This window comes from Lissotriton helveticus, chromosome 10 (genome assembly GCF_964261635.1).
Source record: "Lissotriton helveticus chromosome 10, aLisHel1.1, whole genome shotgun sequence".
Taxonomy (NCBI): Eukaryota; Metazoa; Chordata; class Amphibia; order Caudata; family Salamandridae; genus Lissotriton; species Lissotriton helveticus.
This window is the reverse complement of record NC_136071.1, coordinates 528,888,229-528,909,454: the sequence shown is the minus strand read 5'-3', so window position 1 is coordinate 528,909,454 and position 21,226 is coordinate 528,888,229. Positions and strand designations below refer to the sequence as shown.

The 21,226-nt window shown below is 43.3% G+C and overlaps 1 protein-coding gene across 2 annotated transcripts in view; it reads left to right on the top strand.

Annotated features, from left to right (window-relative positions):
- RHBDF1 (rhomboid 5 homolog 1) overlaps positions 1-21,226 on the top strand; it is a 488,528-nt gene that overhangs the window by 226,829 nt on the left and 240,473 nt on the right. For both annotated transcript variants that reach the window (XM_078663071.1, XM_078663072.1), the window contains one exon: positions 8,417-8,547. In XM_078663071.1, the coding sequence (XP_078519197.1) occupies positions 8,417-8,547 (131 nt within the window). The remainder of the gene's footprint in view (positions 1-8,416; positions 8,548-21,226) is intronic.

Sequence of the window (21,226 nt, the reverse complement as noted above, 5' to 3'; positions counted from 1 at the left end):
ACCATAGGGCCTGATTTATGTTTTGGCACCAAATTTATAAATGACCGCCAAGCTGGCGCTTATTTCTAAATCATTGGCAGGAGCGTCCATCCCAGCGGTTCCTGTCAGTGCATACAGTTTGATGCACAGCTCCGTTAACATGATGGATCTGTACACCAAACTGTTTTCTTTATTTCTTTTTCTAAAATATAATCCCAAACCGGGATTTTCTTTTTGGCAAATAAAAAAATGAAATGCTCCCCTCGCCATGGGAGTCCGCTCCCAAAAGCGAGTAGAACATTTAGCCGTTTCCACGGCCCCTTACTACAGGGGTTTTTCCTGGTGGTGAATAGTGAAAACTGACCTCTAATTCCACCCATCTAAATTTGTTTGGTGGAATTAGTGGTCTCTCTCCAGTGGCCCTTAATCCGCAGGGCCATCAGAGGGGTTTAACACCTTGCATGCTCATGACGAGCTGAGCCCGTCATGAGCCACGGTGCTCGTGTGCTCCTCGTCATGACCGTTGGAACGCTTGCATGCTGGGCTAATTCCCTGCTGTGCGAGCGTTTTACACAAATGGGTCTGGTCATGACGAGCCACACGAGAACCGTGGCTCCACCGGGGCGCTGCGCGCGCCCCGCCTCCCCCCAGCACAGCGAGGGAATATGCCCCGCAGGGAAGGGGTTATTCACACTGAAGACGGAGTAGCTTCCACCGTGATTAAACCTAAGCTCCGCCTGCATTTATATTTGGCAGACGGACCACAGTCTTTGTGGTATAGGTACTCCGAATATCTCTACCACCAAGATTTAAATCAGCTCAATTCTCACATTTAGATTACCTGAAATTGACTATGTGATATCATATGATAAACTGTTTCTTTTCCTGTCATCGTGCAGCGTTCACATGCCAAGATCTTTATTTTCAGCAACTTTAGGTGATAGCTCCGTATACATTAAAAATGAAGAACAACATATTCAACCACCATACATACTTATGGGTGCACTTTGCGTATTGAACAGACTTGTTTTTTAAATTTTTATTACTGGACGGAATTAGTGTATTTTGTAACCTACATTCAAATCATAAAAAAGTACCATAAAAATTGAAAATGTTCTTTCTCTTAAGCTCCCATTCCTTTATTTATGTATTTCATTTTCAAACAAAATAAAAGAAAACTATGTTAACAGAAAATCTATTGGAGGTGCCAGCCCTAGGAGAATTTAGTGCAAACTCTATGGTTAGGGAATCAGCCATAAAATGCGCCCAGATCAACGTTGTTATTGTCGGTTAGAAGCCCTCACAAACTTGTTGCCTCAGGAAGATGTTTCATGCAACCTTCTGATGTGGTCAACGTACTTTCATTTATGAGTATTATGTGCCGAGAAGAGGTGGGAGACGTGGGACTGGGCTACGTGCCAAACCTGAAACCTGCCCTGCTTAGAAAAGAAAAACAGTGTCTCAGCTAGAGAGTGTTTCGGTGGGAGGTTGTTAATAGTTTTGACACGACATACAAGCAAGCATGCAAAAAAGCTCGTGCTTTTATTTTAACAGTTCTCCGGCAAGCCAACTTTCATAGATTCCAGTGTGTGCATTTAGTGCCATCTACTGGTTGATATTGGAACAGTTTAAAAAAAGCTTCTGCTATTACCCAGGTAATGAAAAAGTTGCACGAACAGAGGGGCATATATTCAAGCACAGGTGATAAAATTATCGCCGCTTTATCGGCAGGAAACTGCCGCTAAAGCGGCGATAATGGGCTTGATAATATGTCCTTGTGAATTCCCATAGCAGCCCAGGTTCTGATGTTTTATCGCCTGTGCTTGATAATATGCCCCTGAATTCTAGTGGAATGCTTATATACAGTTTTCAGGCTTTTTCAGACGCTGAATGCCTCTTTCATTAGTGGTTTAAGGGCGCAGTTAAGGTAACCTTGGGGAGCTAAAAAAATCCTATAAAAAGCTGCCCACTGGATTTCTGTCTGCATGACATTTCATTTAGGGATGGATGACATTTCATTTAGGGAGCCTGACATACTGGTGAACTTCCTTTTTCAGTTTTCATCTGAATGAAGGATGAGACTTCGAGGCAGCAAGGCATGTTACTAAAGAGATGGTCACTAAAGAAGATCCATGTTTAACAAGGTTGACTGGCAAAACGAATCGAATATTCCAAAATTGTATCCATTCGTCGTAACAGCTACCACATTGGCAAGAGCAGTAGCCCTATTATTTGCCAGCCTCACGCCAAAGCTCAAGGCCAGGGAACCACTACATGGCTCGCCTTTACAGGTGAACGCTCTTGCTTCTGATTTTATCAATATTTTTAAATGATTGAAGTATTATTGTTATGTGAACTCTAAAGTTAGAGAACAGACCACTAGGAAGAGAGATTCTGAATCCATTAACAACAGGTTGACTCAGAGGGGCTATGTATCAAGGAACCAATTTTCGATTCTGTAATAGCGATTTTTAAGAAATCGCTATTTCAGAATCGCAAAATGGTATGTATCAAGAAAAACGCAATTTTTTTGCGATTTCTTGATATTCCTTAATTGCGAATTTGCAAATTGCGAGTTCGCAATTAAGGAATACTTTCCCATTCATTTCAATGGGCCAGGGCATAGGAAGGAATGGGAATTTTTGCGATTCCTTATTTTGCACCCAAATTCTTTCATACATACCATTTTGCGAAAATGAGTTTGCAAACGCCGAAATTCTGTGAATTCCGGCATTTGCGAACCCATTTGGCCTTGATACATATGGTCCTGAATGTTGATTCATCATTCAGTCATACTCCCGGGGGAACGGCTTGAGACACTAGAGGGCGTTTTTTGAAGGCATTTATCACATTCTCCAGCTCCCCTGGGTTTACTGCAGCAGGAACATTGGGGGTGTCAGGGTGTTAGAAATCTGGGAGGTCCCCCCTGAGCTGTAGAGGTTGGTTTTCTAACCCTCTAATGCAAGGACTTAGTTCAACGCACCAACACTGAATTAGGAAAACCAGCTGGACCACAACTGTGACACAGACCCACTGAGCAATCATTTACACGCTGTTCAAGCTTCAGGGACACAGTGGCAATCCGAACAATCTTTTGTTTATGAACAACACACGAAGTGCCGGATTACGAGATATCTGAGTTTTGGGTAGGGTACGTAGAGGGGCACAACTTTTCATTTCAATCCATCTTTGCTTTTTACAGTGTTTGTTACTATTGGGGTACGGTGGGGGGAGAGTCCACTGGTATTGATATGACTTAAGATGTTACAGTTGCTACTTCAAATAATGGATTCAAACCCAACAATCTTATCAGCTCCCCTTTTATTCGAACAATGTTGCTACCATAGCGGACAAATTCTACTAAAGCAGAAATGAACAATAAAATAATTTGAAATAAATATTATCCAGAGAAGATCAATTTGGAAGGGCAAGTTCTGGACCTAATTAAAATGATGAAGTCATGATAATGATTATGGATGTTTTCAGAGGTTAGAAGTTATTTAGTAGGGACTGTTAGATACATTATAAGGAGATGCTGTTTCTTTGAATTCTCACACTCTAGTTTTCCTCCAGTTTAAATTCACTTCTCTTTTTCAGAGAATGGCTCCTATATCAAAATAATAAGCATTAGCAAAGATTCCTTCTTATCATTAATAGCCATGCTCCTGCCCAATAGAAGATTTTCCAACACATTTCATTTTGGTTGCCAAAGTTTGTGTCTGACCTTGAATCTTTACTGTTCCTACAGTTGTATATCTAAACTGAATTTTGGGATGCTTGCTCTGCAATAGATTGCATCCTCTCTGGATTGGTATTTGTTTTACGGCAATCGTTCACAAATGCACAACCTGCACCCCTGCATCATGTTCATCCTCACCACAGAGCACTCCTCCAGCTGATGGCAGTGGGACTCCATTACCAGTTCAAGCGTGTACCATACTGCTTGCCATTTAATACTTACCTTGGATTTCTGCAGAAAGTATTGATTGTGTCACTGAACTTCGATGATAGGAATACCGCGATACAAGGATATTGTGGACAAAATAATGAAGACCAAAATATCGAATGATATGTGCATATAGAGGAAGTGTAGGTCTACTATTCCTAGCACTACATCTTCGGACCTTGTATATATATATATATATATATATATATTATCAAGGTATGTTTAAGCTGAGTTAAGTATAGAAAATCGATACTTACCTTTCGAATTTGGTTTCGAAATTTTGCTCATGATATTGCTAAACCACAATATTCTGTGTTTGGTGTTCAGGGGGAACACCATGGGGCAGATTTACAAGCCCCTTGCGCCTCATTTACGCTGCAGTTACGTCACTTCTGTGACGCAGCGGCGGCGTAAACCATGCGCTACATTGCACCCTATTTACAACGTGACGTATCTAGGGAGATGCGTCACGTTGTAAAGCTCTGTGCCACATGAAACCTGCGTCAGGTTTCATGTTGGCGTTCCGTCGCAGGAATGCCTCCGAAAAGTGCGTGAGTGAAATCTACAAGATTTCACTCAGTCACGTTGCCGACGCCACTGTGAAGCAGGCATAAGGCTTGACGCACCATGTTGTACATAGGCAGTGTTCGAACAGTGCTGGAGTTGCAACGCGCCCGCGACACAACTCCAGCACTGCGCTAACCTTACGCCGGCAGATGCGACACACATCTGTTTATCCTTGCACCATGATGTGCCGCATTGTAAATGTGGCGCATCAGTGGTGGCGCAAGGGTAAACTTGCGTCACGCATCTTTCCTGGCACATCCCTGCTGATTTGCAGGGATGCGCCAGGAAGCATAAATCTGCCCCGAGTGTCTCATCATTACAGTTAGGAACCTACTTTGGGAAGTCATACCCACTATTGGACGATTGTCTCGTCAGTGATTTATCGTCAGCCGTAAGTCATCAGGCTACACAGTCTATCCTTGACTTTCACATATAACGAGATTGGTTGAAATTAGTGCAACCTTTCTTTCAGCCAAATCAGCAAATACATTCATCAGAATCGAGTTTCTGGTACTGACACAAATAACAGAGAGAATTTATTAATGTATTTATGTATAAAAGCATATATAATATTTTGATAAACAATGTATAATAGAGAGATGTTCATTCTAAGAACAGCAAATAGTGGAATTATTAAACTCACATGATTGTAAGAGATATGTGTTTAAAAACTTTGTCTCAGAATAAGAATGGCCCAGGCTAACAGACATAGACAGAAGCAAACTCTTGATTCTCAATCAGGCCATTCTCAGATTACAGCAGAAACACCTACAGGCATCACATACCCTTGGATGACCTTAAAGAGTGTTCAGACATCTTAGTCATATCCATCACACACTTCACAGATCCAGCTTGGTGTTGCTATGACTCAACTCAAACAGTCTTTAGGCACTACAGGCAATCCCAGCTCTGACATTACCACCAGATACACAATCCTGCAGATGTTTTGTGCTCCATTAGCAAACCTCTCTGCTCAACTAGAACCTTTTGGACCTACTACAGTCCCCCTTCTGCTCCGGGCAGGCTGTACTTAAATTCCTGGATAAGGCAATTGGAACAGTTGATTGGATGAGAAAAGCATGCACGCGTTACTCGCCCTTTGTTAGTTAATACTACTATTCACACTGATAACCACAGGATGAATTTTCTTGTGTTGTCCAACGACAGAATCCAGCCCACCACTGTTTAACGTTTACCTGGCCTAAAGAAATCGCAATTAGGTTACGCAGTTTCTTTAGAGTATGACATACAAAGTGTACACAGTTTCGTAATACTGATAGCATTCTTTTTTGCTAAATATATGTTATTAAAGTTTCATAATGAACTAAAACACAACATGGTTTCAGAGTCAATTCCACAATGCGTATACAGAGCATCTCACAGTGGTAATCAGCACAATAGGAATACATCAATGGTGGATTAGGAAAGCTGTGGTGGGACTCAATACGATTGTGGACAACCACAAGTGTACCTGTCTTAGAACAATTAATAACAAAATTAAGAGGAAGGAACGAGTACCACTTGAGTATGCACCCATGGAAGGACCTGATGATGTTTTTTTATACACTGCATTGTCTTGGATTTCTCTCTTTTCTAAACACTATAAATAACAGGTGTTACTAATCCAAAATATATGATACTTACAGACCATTGAAAAATGGAAGTCTGAACTACCTACTGCAGGATTCAAACTCAAAAGGCCAGGGCAGGGGCGGCTCCTCCGCTAAGGCAAAGGAGCGTCGCCCCATTGCTCTCAGAGCAGGCCAAAAAGGAAAAAATAACATGATAATAATGCATTGTTATTATCATTTCACTTTTCCGTCGTTGCTTAGCTGGGTAAGAGTTTAAGGGCAGGGCGGGGTTAGGCTGTCACGGAGGAGGAGGGGGAGGAATGGTGAGCACTCGCTTAAGTGCACATGACGGTTTAGTAAACCGTCTTGGGCCAGCCAAGCAGTCATGTGCACTTTGCATGTTCTCCACCAGGTTGTATTGTACAGCCTGGGTGGAGAACATCCACAGCCTCCCAGTCCCTCTCTGAGCGCCGAACCACAACACTCAGACCAATCACAACGCTGCTATCAGCAGCACCATGAATCGCTAGGGGAGTTTGGAAGCCTGGATACTTCCTGTTCCTGCCCCTGAAGTCCCAGAAGGGGGCCAAGAGGATAAAGAGGCAGCGGCTGGCAGGCAAGTAAGGAATTTTTCTTTCATTCCCGCCCCACAACCCCCGCCACTGCCGTTAAGTAGCAGCTGCCACTGCATAAGACTCGATTCACAAAAAAAGCGCAAAAGTACATTTCAAGATTTCTTCTCCATTTGAACATAATTTTGCACTTTTTTGTAGGTCACACACATCCTTGCTAGTACCTCTGGAAAGCTGCCCCAGTTGCGCCTTTCGATTCGTACTGTGGCGAAAGTAATTTTTCCCACATTGGTATGCCCAGAAATCAGAATTGTACGGAAAGTAGAAGCACACTTTGAAGAAGCCAACATCAATGTGCACGGGCTTCCATCAGCACAAATTAAGCACTGCAGAAGGTGGTATGTTCTTGTCTATCTTCGGAGTGATGTGCACCTCGTCTATTCTGTCAGTGCTGAAGCCTCAAATAATGCCGTAGTGGAGATTTTGAGCAAAGACCTAGGCCTCTGCATCTCCAGTCCTGCACTTCCTGAGCCTCCCACGTTCTCACCCACATATCCCTCCATAGCTGGGACACCGTGTTTGGAGAATAATACCAACGGTACTGCGTATCCAGTAAAGGGCCGGACTGGGAACCGAAACTGGCCCTGGTAAACTGCTCGGCTGGCACCCCCTGGGGTAAGGGGGGGGTGCAGCCGAGTAGTTTGCAAGGGCCAGTTTCGGCTGATTTTGTTACAGGGGGGCGATATTGCCGACCCCCGGTAACAAAATCGGCACACACCCTAGCGGCCCACGGGGGAAAAGCCCGGTGCCCCCTACGGCCAGTCCGGCCCTGATCCACTATAAGGAGACCCAAAGCTTGTTAAGCAGCTCTGTGCAAGGATTCTCGGGACCCCAAGTTGAAGGATATTTAGCAATTTGGGCACTCCCATATGTCTAGCAACAAAGCTAGTTCTGGGTGACAGGTTGTCCATAGGATTTGAAACCAACCACAGCACAACCAGTTGTTTCTCTCACGTTAGCAGTAATAAAGGTACAGATATCATTTGTAAAATACCCCTATCAGCTTGTAAAGGCAGATTATGTTTGGCATACATCCTCTACTTTAGCAACAACTACATTACAGACCTAGTAATGTTCAGTGATGTAAGGAAGGGTTGTTGAGTAATTATATTGTGCTTTTAGGTAGTCATTGATTGTTATAAATATGATGTGCGAGTTGTGGCTTCCATGGCTGTTTGCAAGTTATGAATTGCGTTCCTAACCATAATTTGCGGATTTAAGTGTTTTTTTTTTATTTTAATTCACAACCATAACAGTGATTTAACTTTATTTTTTTCAGTGAATATCTGAGGTTTTTTTTCATCTTCATTAAGGTGTTATAACCAAAGCTAACCATAACTTCACTTTAACATTTGCCTTTTTATGTGAAATTTTTAACATATAACACGCCAACAGTTTTCAATGGTCAATCCCCTTCGGCCAGGCCCTGTTTCTTTTTTGTTTACATGGACCGCAAACCCGCTACAAGTTCTTTGTCATCAGACGGGAACCCAAGGCAAGCTCCATGGGCCTGTTTGTGTCTTTTATGAGCCTGCGTATATGATTATGGGTCAGTCTCCTGATGTACTGACGGCCATTTTGGTGGTCGCGAAGTTGTGATTCCCAGTGTGGTTATGCTCAATGTATTGACATACATCCGTAAGATATTTGTATTTGCAATGTCGAAATTTAGTCTCACAGTACATTTTTATTCATGCATTATGATTTTTCATATTTTTCAGCCTATCAGACGACAAACGTATTTAAGAAGTGTTAGTATGCCTGTAGAAAATATTAGAATTCCCTCACCTCAAAATGAACCAAGAAGAGCAGTGTTACAACGACAGACCTCAATTACTCAAACTATCAAAAGGTAATCCAAGTTTTATCTTTAACTTCCATATCGGTGTGTCTATTGTCAAAATAATGTATCTCCAAAGGTATCCATGCCACAAATGATTTGTATTACTCTTAATCGCATTGCACATACATTTATGTACAATTACTTGTTGGTTATTTTTTAATACTTCTTCGAAGCCAATTGATAAAGCAGGGTTCACAGATCTCTGCCAGGAAGGTAGGGTTCTCTGTGCCCTGAGCTGAGTGGTTGCAGCTATGACTTGAGTGCACTGATGTTTTGCCAAGCAGGGTTTGCTCAGACGTGAGTCCCTTGCTCACTTTGCCACTGGATTCAAGCAAGCCGGGCTGAAGACGGCTGAAATGCCAGAAACCGGTCCTCGGAAGCTTGTTTCCGGTCCAGGGAAGGCATGGCTTGGCAGTTCGGGCTGGACTGTTCCCAATGGGCACAGGGTCAGACTGATTTGCATATGGCCATGTCTGAACTGGGGTGGCAGAGTGGGCTATAGAACCGTGATGGATTAAACCCAGATCTGTTGACTGGGTGTGAGTGTTTGATTGGTTCAGGCGCTCCGTCCATCACCACCCCCTTTTGTACCACTTATGCATTTAAAAAACAAATGGCACTGATGCGCTGGTAATTTCTCCCAACGTGTGAGGGTCATTTCTTTGGGTTCCTGCTCAGGGCAGCAAGGATTTCCCTGGCATTCCTAATTAGAAAAAAATGTGCATTCACCCTAGACAGGGCAGGAGGTCTGATGTCGCCCATCCATTAAAGGAGAGGATGTGGCCTAACGGCTAGAACAGTCGACTTTAAATCTGGGGACCCGGGTTTGAGTCTTGGCAGCAACGCTCAACATTCTGTGATTCGGGACAAATCACATAATCTCCTTGTGCCTAACAAAAATGAATGTGTCCGTCTGTAATGCAACTGATGCTCATGTAAAGCGCTCTGATACATTCGGCTCAAGTTTGCGCTATATAAAACTAAGAGAAATGAAAAAAAAAGGTTTTTGCTCTTGGAGCCTGCACCAGGTGTGCCATAAGAATCCTGGTCCTTCTCTGAATCTAAATATCTGCCAGGCTCTAAATGAGCCCCTAAGGCTGGTACACTAACTCAACAAAGGCACATTCCTTACCCTACAGAAAGCACATCTCCCCAAAGGTATTCAGCCTCAGGACTGAGAATGTAACCTGTAAATGTTTTGAAAAGATATCCTTGGACTAGCAAATGCACTGCAATGCCAGAATAATGGCCGGCTGTGCACTATGTAAGTGTAAAATAAGGATAATATCAACAGTACTAATGGTTGACAAAGCATGTAGAAATTACAATTTATTTTGAAGACAAAAGGAAATAAAAAATGAACTGAACCAAACCAAGAAGTAACAGTATATCATCGTTTTTGAGAAAAACAATATAAATCAAACAATTGTGCAGCCAGTGGGTCTTACCTTTGAAAGGCATTTGATGACCCTTTGGCTTTGCCAAGGCTTGTGAGAAGAAAGAATTGTCTATAGCCAATTTTGAACAACATAGGTTAAACTAAAATGACCTACAAGGGCAGGTCTCAGCGTAATGATTTATATACCTGCATGGGTACCACGCATGCTCACATATGTGTCATGATGCTGCTGTGGATTTTTTGGGGGGGGATGTCCTAAACAGCATTGATAAAAAAAATGTTTGTTGAGAATGCTGAACAGCATTGAGGAAAAAACTACTGTGACGATGTAGATGCCCACATGCATCACCACACATGCTAACGTATGTGTCGTGATGCTGCGCGGCATTATGATTTTTTTCACTTTTAATCTACCATTCTTAAATGCAGGCACCCATTTTGGTATATCAAAAATCTATTAAAAAAGTGTGTTAAACAGAAAGGTGTAGCCTGGAATCAAATTACAGCTTCAGGCCCTCCTAAATGTCAGGGAGCAACAGTCACCTGGAAGTGGTAGGGGCTCAATGGAAGAGCTGCAGGGGAGGGGGGCTTTGAAAACAAAGCTCGAGTGGGATGGAAAGGGAGAGGGAAGAAGGCAACAGAGACGTTAGGATGAGTAACACGGTGAGCAAGAGGGCAGGGATGTTAAGGTGAATCAGCACTGAGGAGCAGAAGCAAGAAAACACATGTACTCCAGTGGAGTGCTGAAAGAAACAGAATAAAGTACTTCTCTGTTGTCAGCTGTTAAAGGATACAAGCTGCCAAAATTAAAAGGATAGTGAAGAAGCTATGCTCCAGGGAAGGGACAAACACACAAAGGTGAATGAAAGCCATCGAGAAAGAAGCAAGCAAACGAGATTTACAGAAAGCCAACCAAAAATAAGCAAAGAGCTGACCCAAACTCATTAGTAGTATTAGTATTGTATACAATAGGCCTTTCAACAGCAAACAGCTAAGGAAGTCTGGAGTCGAGACCTAAAATGGCTTGACAACAGGTTAATATCAGCACTGCAAAGACGCCATTCTGTAAATTTAAACTGTCAACTAAGAAGTATAGTTTAAATGTAAGCTGAAGAGCACAGAACAGGGCACTGTGACCCTATCAGGTAAAAAGGAACAATGTCTGTTTTCCGTGCCTGAATTTGTATTGTGCATTAAATCGGAAGAGTGACTCCAGTTTCTTCTAAGCTTTGACCAGTTATCCTCCATAAGACTTCTGCAACTTTCTCTCTTCTTGTGCAGTTGCCAGAGTCTATAAATAAAGATGCAGGCCTCAACCGCCCATGGCTGTTCATTATGACACAAGCTGACCTAAGGATTGTACTTATTGATGAGCATTTCCTGACCCTTAACCTTGTTGCTTTGTCATTAAACTTGAAGAAGATTACCTCAATAAGTGTTGTGTTGTCAATACAACACTTTCTGGCGAAGTGGGTGGGATCAGCGTTATAGTAAAAAGAAAATGTTTTAATTGTCGACTCAGGTTCCTTGTACACGATTATTCCAAAGCACATGTTTCTGATGTGATCTTGAAAGGATATCAGGGAGCTGACATTGGTGTGATAGGATACTCGGTAGAAATTGAATGTAAAAAAGCATCACTAAGGGTAGAGTGTATGTAGCAGCCGATGGTCCCCTAATATTGGGCTGTCTCACTAGTGTGACCTGCACATTATTGGAGTAGTCTCCTCTCTGTGGTTCTGTGTAGATTTGCAGAGCCTGAACCAAGCTTTCGTCATGGACTTTATCCCATTGCCGAACATGAATGAGTTAATTTTTCAATTGTCCAATTGCAAGTACTTTTCTAAATTGGACCTTTCGAGTGCCCGAGTGGGCTAAAGAACGGTGATGGATCAAACCCAGATCTTTTGACTGGGAGTGTTTGATTGGTTCAGATGCTCCGTCCATCACCACCCCCTTTTGTACCAGGAAATATTGCATCAAGACTCAAAACATTTGACGGTATTCTTTACACTGAGGGCGTTTTTCAATTTAACAGGTTACCATTTGATTTCTCGTTAGCCCTCCAATGTGTTTTAGACTGTTAGCACATTTATTGTCTGGAATAAGTAATTTGGTCTTCTCTCAAAATGACAAAGACAAGTAGAGAGTTTATGGGTCTCCTAGTTTACTACTCAATGTTTGTGAAGGATTTTGCAGGTAAGTCAACTACAGTGGGGGCCTTGTTAAAGAAAAGGAAATAAATTGAATATAGAAATTTTCAACAAATTTCTTTTGCTCAACTTAAAATGGACATTTCACATGCTAACATTTTAGTTCCGTTCAGATTCAGTCTAAAAACAATTGATGCAAGTGCTAATGGCATTGGAGCGTTACTGTCTCAAGTACATGGAAGAACAGAAATAAACTGTGGCTTTTGTCTCTCGCTTATTAACTGATGCAGAGAAAATCTATTCTGTGATTAAGTTGGCAGCAGCCTGGGCCACAAATAATTTTTCAGTCTTTATTTGGGGCGGGACGTTTTTATTGAGGACTGACCATATACCTTTGTATAAGTACTGGGGCCGAATAGCACAACCAGAGGATCTGGTCTCTTGGCAAGGTTCGTAGTTAGACTGCAAGAGTATGATTGTGAAGTTGAATATCGGCGGGGATGGAGAAGCAAAGTGGCGGATTATTTGTTACTTTTGCCTGATAAGGCTGCGTATGAGTACACTTTTGATTCAGAAGAAGTGGTGGCTGATATATAGGATGCTATTGAAGGATTACATGGTTGTGTGGCCATGACCCAGAGGAAGTTAGCTATGGATAAAGATGAAGTTCTTGAAGCACTCAACAAAATGCTCAAGGGTGAATTGAGAAGGGAAAGCACTGTTCCTGAGGCAGTTAGACAGTTTCATAAGGTTTTAGGAGAATTATCCCTTGTGGGCAATGGTCTGATTATGTGGAAGGGAAAAATGTGTGCCACCAGCAGCGATGAGAGAAAAGCATATAAAATTAGCCCATGAAGGACATTTGGGCCAAACCTTCATCATTAAGAGTATGAAAGAGAGGGTTTGGTTGCAAAAATGGACACTCAGGTGAAAGAATGGGTGGAAATGTGTGCAGTGTGTAAAAATTTGGAAAAAAGATTTAGAGTTGTGTTGGGAGAGACTGAACACAATCAGCATGTTGTTTAGGCAGATCATGAGTGGGAGAAACTGTACTTCGATTTTATTGGCCCATTTGGGTGCCTTCCTGAGCATGAGAGATACACAGTGGTTGACGTGAAGTCCAGGTGGTTAGAAGTGGCATTCATGAAATCCATCAATACCAAAGCCACAATTTCCTGGTGAATGCTTGTTTCTGGTCCAGGGAGGACCTGGCCTGGCAGTTCGGGTTGGACTGTTTCCATGGGGAACAGGGTCAAGACTAATTTGTATATCGCTGGGTCCCAACTGGGGTGGCATAGTAAGCAAAAAACAATGGATTTAACCCAGATCTGTGGCTGGGGGTGAATGTTTGACAATGTTTAACATTCCGTCCATCACATTTTTGTGTTGCTATAGTTGCCCTAAGTGGGAATTGTATACCCAGATGTGGGTCCATTCTCACTGTGCCACTGGATTCAAGCTAGCCTGGCTGATGAGGGATGATACCCCGAAACTGGTCCTGGGATGCTTGCTTCTGGGACAAGCTGGACCTGGCTTGGCAGTTTGGGCTGGACTGCTCCCACGGGGAACAGGGTCAAGACTAATTTGCTTATGGCTCGGTCCAAACAGGTGTGGCATAGTGAGCAAAGAACAATGGATTTAACCCAGATCTATGACTGGGGATAAATATTTGACAATGTTCAGCATTCCGTCCTTCATCTTTTTGTGTTGCTATAGTTGCCCTACATGGGAAGGTATGCCCAGACGTGGGTCCAGTGCTTACTGTGCCACTGGATTCCAGCTAGCCTGGCTAATGAGGGTTGATACCCTGAAACCGGTCCCAGGATGCTTGTTTGAGGTCCAGAGAGGACCTGGCTTGATAGTTCGGGCTGGACTGTTCCCATGGGAGAAGGGTCAAGACCGATTTGCATATGGCTGGGTCCAAAGTGGGGAGACATACTGAGCAAAAAAACGATGGATTTAACCCAGGTCTGTGACTGGGGGTGAATGTTTGGCAATGTTCAGGATTCGTTCCATCATCTTTTTTTGTTTCTATAGTTCTCCTAAGTGGGGAGGGTTTACCCAGACATGAGTCCCGTGCTCACTGTGCCACTTGACTCAAGCTAGCCTGACTGATGAGGGGTGATACCTGAAACCGGTCCCAGGATGCTTGTTTCCAGTCCAGGGAGGACCTGGCTTGGCAGTTCAGGCTGAACTGTTCCCATGGGTAGCAGGATCAAGACGGATTTGCAAATGACTGGGCCCAAACTGGGGTGGCATAGTGAGCAAAAAACTATGGATTTAACCTGCATCTGTGACTGGGCATGAATGTTTGACAATGTTTAGCATTCCATCTGTCATTGTTTTGTGTTGTTATAGTTGCCCTAAGTGGGAAGGGTATGCCCAGACGTGGGTCCCATGCCCTATGTGCCACTGGATTTAAGCTAGTTTGGCTGATGAGAGTTGATACCCTGAAACCAGTCCGGGGGTGCTTGTTTCCGGTCCAGGGGGGCCTGGGTTGGCAGTTCGGACTGTTCCCACGGGTAGGAGGGTCAAGACTCATTTGCATATGGCTGGGTCCAAACTGGGGGGGCATAGTGAGCACAAAAACTATGGTTGTAACCCAGATCTGCAAATGGGGGTGAATATTTGACAATATTCAGCATTCCATCCATCATTTTATTGTATTGCTCTAATTTGTGTTCCCAGCTCACTGTATATAATTTGGCTGTATAGGTTAAATGCACCTGTGTGTTGGGCTTACAAATTTTGAAACGGGTCTGGTGCAATCTGGCACTGACCTTTCCAGATTACATGGATTTCAGCAGTGCTTGCACATTGTGTCCTTGACATTTAAAAGGTTATATATATTACACTGGTGGTGGGGCAGTGACATTTCCAGGTTGCACAAATGCCTACTGACATTTCCGGATTACATGGTTTGCACCCATGCTGGTTCAATGCACACTGGGATTTTCTGATTAAATTGACTTCATCTATGTAATGTGTCAATGTAATTTATGAACTACTTAGATTGTACCAATGCTGGTGCAATGTGTCACCGTCATTTACTGACTACATGGATTGCACAAGTGCTGGTGCAGTGTGAAACTCATTTATGTATTGCATGGACTGCACCAGTTCGGGTACCATGAGGCATTAACATTTCCTAATTACATAGATTAACCCCTTCGCTGCTGGCCCGTTTCCGCCGCTGTGCGGTAAACAAACGAACAGGGCGGGGCCGTGACGAACCCCAGCCGTTATCAGCACACGAGCAACGCGGAGCGTGACGGCTGGGGTTCGTCACCAGCATGCAAGGGGTTAAACGGGTGCTTGAGCAATGTGCACTGATATTTCCTATTTACATACATTGAACTAGTGCTGGTGCAGCGTGACACTGGAATTTACATTCTGTGCATGCATTGTTTGTCCTGAAGAAGGTGAGGAGTCAATCCTTCGTTTCACCGAAACGCTGCGTCAACATTTTGTAAATCTTTTTGTTATCTGTAAACTTTGGGATATATTTAGCCACCAGTTGTTTTGATTCTTTTGCCCCATTTAGAAAAACACTTATGTACAAATATATATATTTTTATATAAGTAGGAGGAAAAGGGGAAGTTGTTTTGTGTTAGAATTTACACGGACCTGTCCCTTTTTTCTAAAGAAGGGTGATTCTCTTGTATTTTTGAGTTGTTTCAGACTATATGGATTGCACCAGTACTGGTGCAATGTGTCACTGTCATTTGTGGATTACATAGATCACACTAGTACTGGAGACATGTGCTACTAACAGTTCCAGACTGGATAGATTGCATTTGTGCTGGTGCAATTTTGCACCAACATTTACATCCCTTTGACAAGTGCTAAACTAACTGTTGCAATTATGGAAACGACAATTTGTATCGTTTTGCTGGTTCTGAGGTCGGGTCAACTATTAATGCAAAATTGAACCAGCATGAATCCTTAATGTTGTTTTACACGCTGTTCCTGGTACACTATAAAATGTACATCTTTTGATGCATGCAGCTAAATTTTTTATTTTCTTTGCTTAATCTGTGTATATAATGAAATATGTTGGTTGGATTATATGCATTTTGCCCCGTTGTAAAACAAGTGAACGCAGAATATGTTATCTATTGTTTTTACTTCCTTTCTATGTCTCTTCCAGACTCGCTTCCTTGCTTTGTGCTCTCCTTCTGCTTTCACAAAATCCACCCCATTTATTTTTGGCAGCCTAGTGCTCGTCCTCTTCCATGTTGGGCTGCGTTCTAGGCCCAGCACACTCCCAGGGTACTTTGCAGAGTTTGTCGTTTCACCTCTCACTCTTCGTGGGTGGAGCGGTTCATGCAGCTGATTGAGTTGGGTGTGTGCACAGTCCAAATCTAGGAAAACATTTGTGAATGTAGTGGGTGGCCGGAGAATCATTGGAATGTTAGTGTGCTGTAGAATGGTTTACTGTTCACCCTCCCTCTGCGGCTGTTTCATACCACGCCTCATTTCTCTGTGGAATACATTACACTAGATCTGTGCATGGGTGAAAAGGGGGAGACAACCGTACATGGAACCCTTGTGCTCTCACAACTGTTCCTTACAGCATTCCTAGCAAGCCATTGCTTAATTTGTGCCGGTGGTTGCAAGTGGTGGGCCCTGACAGTCATTCCTGGGACCGGAACACACTTTTCAAACTTTGACAAAGATCAAGAGCTAGAAAGGCAGAATAGAAGATAAAAGAAATAGAAAATTTGATAAACGGCGACGAAGAGAGAACGCGGGCGTGAAAACAACCTGCGAGAGAGACATAAAGTGGCAGGAAGTGTGGGTGGTTGAAAGAGAAAGGCATCTGGGGAATGAATACTAAGCATCCCTGTTATTCAGCAACCACAGCAGCCGGCAATGCCAGTGGGGAGCTCCTCAGAATAACTTTGTGCCCTTGTGCTTATTTATTTTTGCAAATAAGGCACTGCAGGTGCCCACTAGGATTCTATTTTCATATGTGCTTTCATTCTCACTAGCACCAGAGGGAGGGGACATATAGGCTCGTTTGTACACGATCCATTACATGCCTTTAATCTGGGTCCCAGGGAAGCTACTGGGTTATAAGCAATATAGTCAGTGGGCATCATCTATACCACTAGTGTGCCCGATCCATAGAACTATTGCAGTGGCTACGGCTAACCCAAACTACCCTTGTGCACTAGAATAGGCATGGGTGCCAAGGCAGAGCAGTCTCTGACTCCTTGCCCCATTCATTCATTAGTTCAATGATTCCGCTGTAGGCCTGTCTCGCTGATATAAGTTCTAGATTCTTCTTACTAAATGTTATGACTTTTGATTTTTCTCTACGGCCTAGTGCCAGGATGCTCCCCTGGGAGTGACACACACATGCGCTGTATAAATGCTGGATTCATTCAAGATTGCCTGCCTGACGCACAAAGCGCTCCACTATAATACTCCCACTTACTTGGCAAACAACCTCGAACTCTCTGGTATGTCTCGGTCCCTAAGAAGCTCCAGCACTCTCCTGCTGAAATTGCACACATTCAAAAAGAAAAGAACATACAACTGCGCCTTCTTGGGTCTGGCCCCTAGAATTTGGAACGCTTCTCCACCCGATATCCGTTCCAATTCTTCGACCTCCTCATTCAAAATACAAGTCACAGGACTTCTCCTGAATAACCAGCTGCAACAACTGTCCTAAAGACAATATAACAAATCTTTTTATATTCTAGAGGAAACATGGCTATCTCATTAGTTTGAGACATTTTTGGGATGCAACTTATGTTCTCGCTACATGCTTCTCATGCTTGGTTTCGCTCTTATTGTATTGGGGTTGGTTCACTACAAATGCTTAGGATGTTTACTTGCATAGTGACTAATAGTATCCTTTTTCTGATGTACAGCGCTCTGATGCCCTTTTCTGTTCATGTTCGCGCTGTATAAAACTTTTCAAATAAAATAAATTAATTAATTGATTCAGTCCAGGTTACATGAGGTGGGAAGGGTTTCAAACTCAGATACAGGACGCCCCAGCAATCACACACAATGAATGAAAGCCAGTATCCAATCTGAGAAGCTTTAAAAAAAATGTAGGCTATCAAAAAGATGAACCACAAAGTACTTCTTGGAGCTGAGGTTAGAACTGTGGATTTATAGCATTTAGATACAAAATACTTGGAAATGTCTAATAATTATTACTATAAGTCAATTAAAAGGCCTGTCAGGGCTTCAAACAAATGTGTGCTCAGCTGTTTTACCTTTCATGCATCACCCTTTTCCCACCTAACCCATCCCACCCTCTGGTAAAGAGATTTCTGTGTACCGATGTGGAAATGTACCACGTGAGGGCACACTGGTGCAGGGTCACTCTCTCATCCACGGGTCCAAAGACTAACAAAAGAGAGATCGGCATTGGAGTGAAGTAAAACAAACCAAGTTTATTAAATGCTCATGAGCAGGACTGCTTTCGAAAAACCCAAGTGTTGTGGGATCAAGTACACCTAATGCAAAAACTATTGTCCTTGTATACTGTTTGTTATAATGCAATCTCATGAGAAGGAAAACTGGAGGGAACAGGTTTAAGCACGGAAATAGCTATAGGCAAACAAGAACAAAGCCTGACCAGATGGTCAGAAGATGAGGAAAGGAAGAAGGAATGTTTATGGCAGTAATAAGCTATCAATCGATAACCTCTGAGACTAGGTGCACCAGCAGCTGCAACCTCTCGGCACGTACACCAGATTGACCATGTCAGAGAGGTCAGCTAAAGTTAGAGGACACAGGCTGGGTGAAAAGACGAACAGCAGAGACATGGTCAGAACACAACAGAAATTAAATGGATGTGACAGTCAAAATGGCTGCCGCTTATGTTAACGTAAAATTTACACTTTTCCACAGACGACCCTTTTAGCATAAGCTAAGACAGTTGTGTTCCTTCATATGGGGCATTTCATACGTCCTCAACGTCTATTGCCATAAATCTATATATTTCTTGTTCCATTGCTAAACAGGCATTTACGTTTTGGACATTCACTTTAGTTGGTATTAACGCTGTACAGGCAGAAATACAGAGGGAACAGAGCATTGGGCCACAATGAATACACAAGCAACAAGAGAAGATAATAGCTATTAATGTAAACAGGACTGATAGTGCTTTTAAACCCCCAAGCTGAAAGTAAGTTCCAAAACCACCCAGTCCAAGTCCATGTTCCTGGATCTTGATGTATTTCGGTGGCTAATTTGTGCAGTTTGGAGATGGTCGCATAGACAGAAGGTGAATTGTCGGGAATGAAGACACAGCAGCTGAATCCGATGATGCAGCATGCTCCACCTCGATCAGCTAGAACAACATCTAAAAAAAGTCTATTCTGTAAAGCAACCATACGGATCGATGCTTGTTCTTCTGTCACATTTCCTAAGGCGGCAGTTGTTTGATTGATCACTGCTTCCATTGTACGGGTGAGGTGACAGACCAGCTTACTGTTCTGTACTGGGCCAACGAAGAAGAAGAATCCTTTATTAAAGTCTGTATATTGTTCCCATATGGTCTCTGTCTGGTCGACTACAGAGACATTGATTACACGTTTTCCCCTACTACCAGCGTGGTGATCAAACAATTGCAAATCTTGGCGGTATGTTGGGGGAATTAGAAACACAGGTGGTAAGAGAAAGGCTAAGTTACAGGTACCAGACCAGCCTGGAGGCAGGAAGTAGTATGCCTTAGCTCCACAAATAAAATAAGTATGACGTGATGCAAGGAAGCTGCTTCGGCATCTTGTAGACATCTGCAACACTGTAGTACAGTTACTGTGGCCCACTGGTGCATCGCCTGCACTCTGTACACAAAGGGGGCCAGTAGTCAGAGCAACAGAGATAACAGGTGGCCCATTTCCTTTAGCCGACCTAGAGTTTGGATACACATAGTTCATTGCTGCACTTCCTCTGCTGTATTCTTCCATTTCCAAGGCAGTTCATTTTGCTTGTGGATCCCCATCTTCATTGGGATAGCAGGCTTTATTCAGTTTGGCGTTGAGGTCGCCCACATCCCATGTTTCTGAGAGGTTACATTTGTAAGAAGCATATAGAAGTTTAAACCAAACTTGGCATGAACCATTGTGAGAAAATGGCAATGGGGACAACGGGATTCCTTTTATGTTCTGCTGAGGAGGAATCTTGCCACAAACCCTACAGTTAGTAGCATTGCTTAGCTGTTGTGTCTGATGCAACATTTGAAGAAATGAATTGTTTCTCAAATGTTGCCGGTATACCTGTTCATGTTGCAGCAAATCAAAATGATGGTGTTCTTTTGTAGCAGGCAATGTAACAGTAATGTTAGGCAAGGAGGCTCCAGGCATTGCTTCCTCCACTACCCACATTACTGTAGCGATGATGGCAGCAGTCAAAGTCGAACCAAGGATACAGATTGAACAGCCGTTACACATTGTCGCAGCGATCTCCTTCTTCTTAGGCGAACTCATTTTCATCAGCAAACAACAAGACATGTAGCTCCCTAAGAGTCCTGAGCGGACGTTGGTTTCTTCACTGACATTGAGATGAGTACTACTAATAGGTTACCCGCCTTTGTAGTCAGACTTAACCACTCAGGACAATGGCTTCACCTGTCTTGTTTTGCCCTGGAGCGCTTTTCTTCCTGGGTCGGAATAGATACCTGAATGCACTGGGGATCCGGTGGTCCGGGAAAACTTCCTCAGTTGTTTCAAGTGACGCTGCTCATCCTGTCTCTGTGACCAAGATGTCACGATGATCTTCAGCGCAGTAGGATCCACCAAGGCGAATGGAACTTTCTTGCAGTGACTGGCGTTGGTCCAATTCTTCCTGTTGGTCACTCGGACCGCAGTTCGGGTGGCGAGGAGGATCTGCCCTTCAGCGAGGTTCCAGGCAATTTGTCAGCTGGAAGGCCTTCACATTACAAAATCTCCCGGACGCAGGTAATGCCCGTCACCTTGCGACCTGTTCAGGAGAGCTTTTCAAACCTGCTGATGAATAGAAAGTAAGCTGTCAGTCGACTGAGACATATAATCACTCATAAATGCGTGAGGCACATCATGTATAGAGCGACGCTTAGGGGCCCCCCCAAATATTCATGGGCCTGCCAATCACGATCTTATACGGGGGTAAGCCCAGAGCGTGTATGAG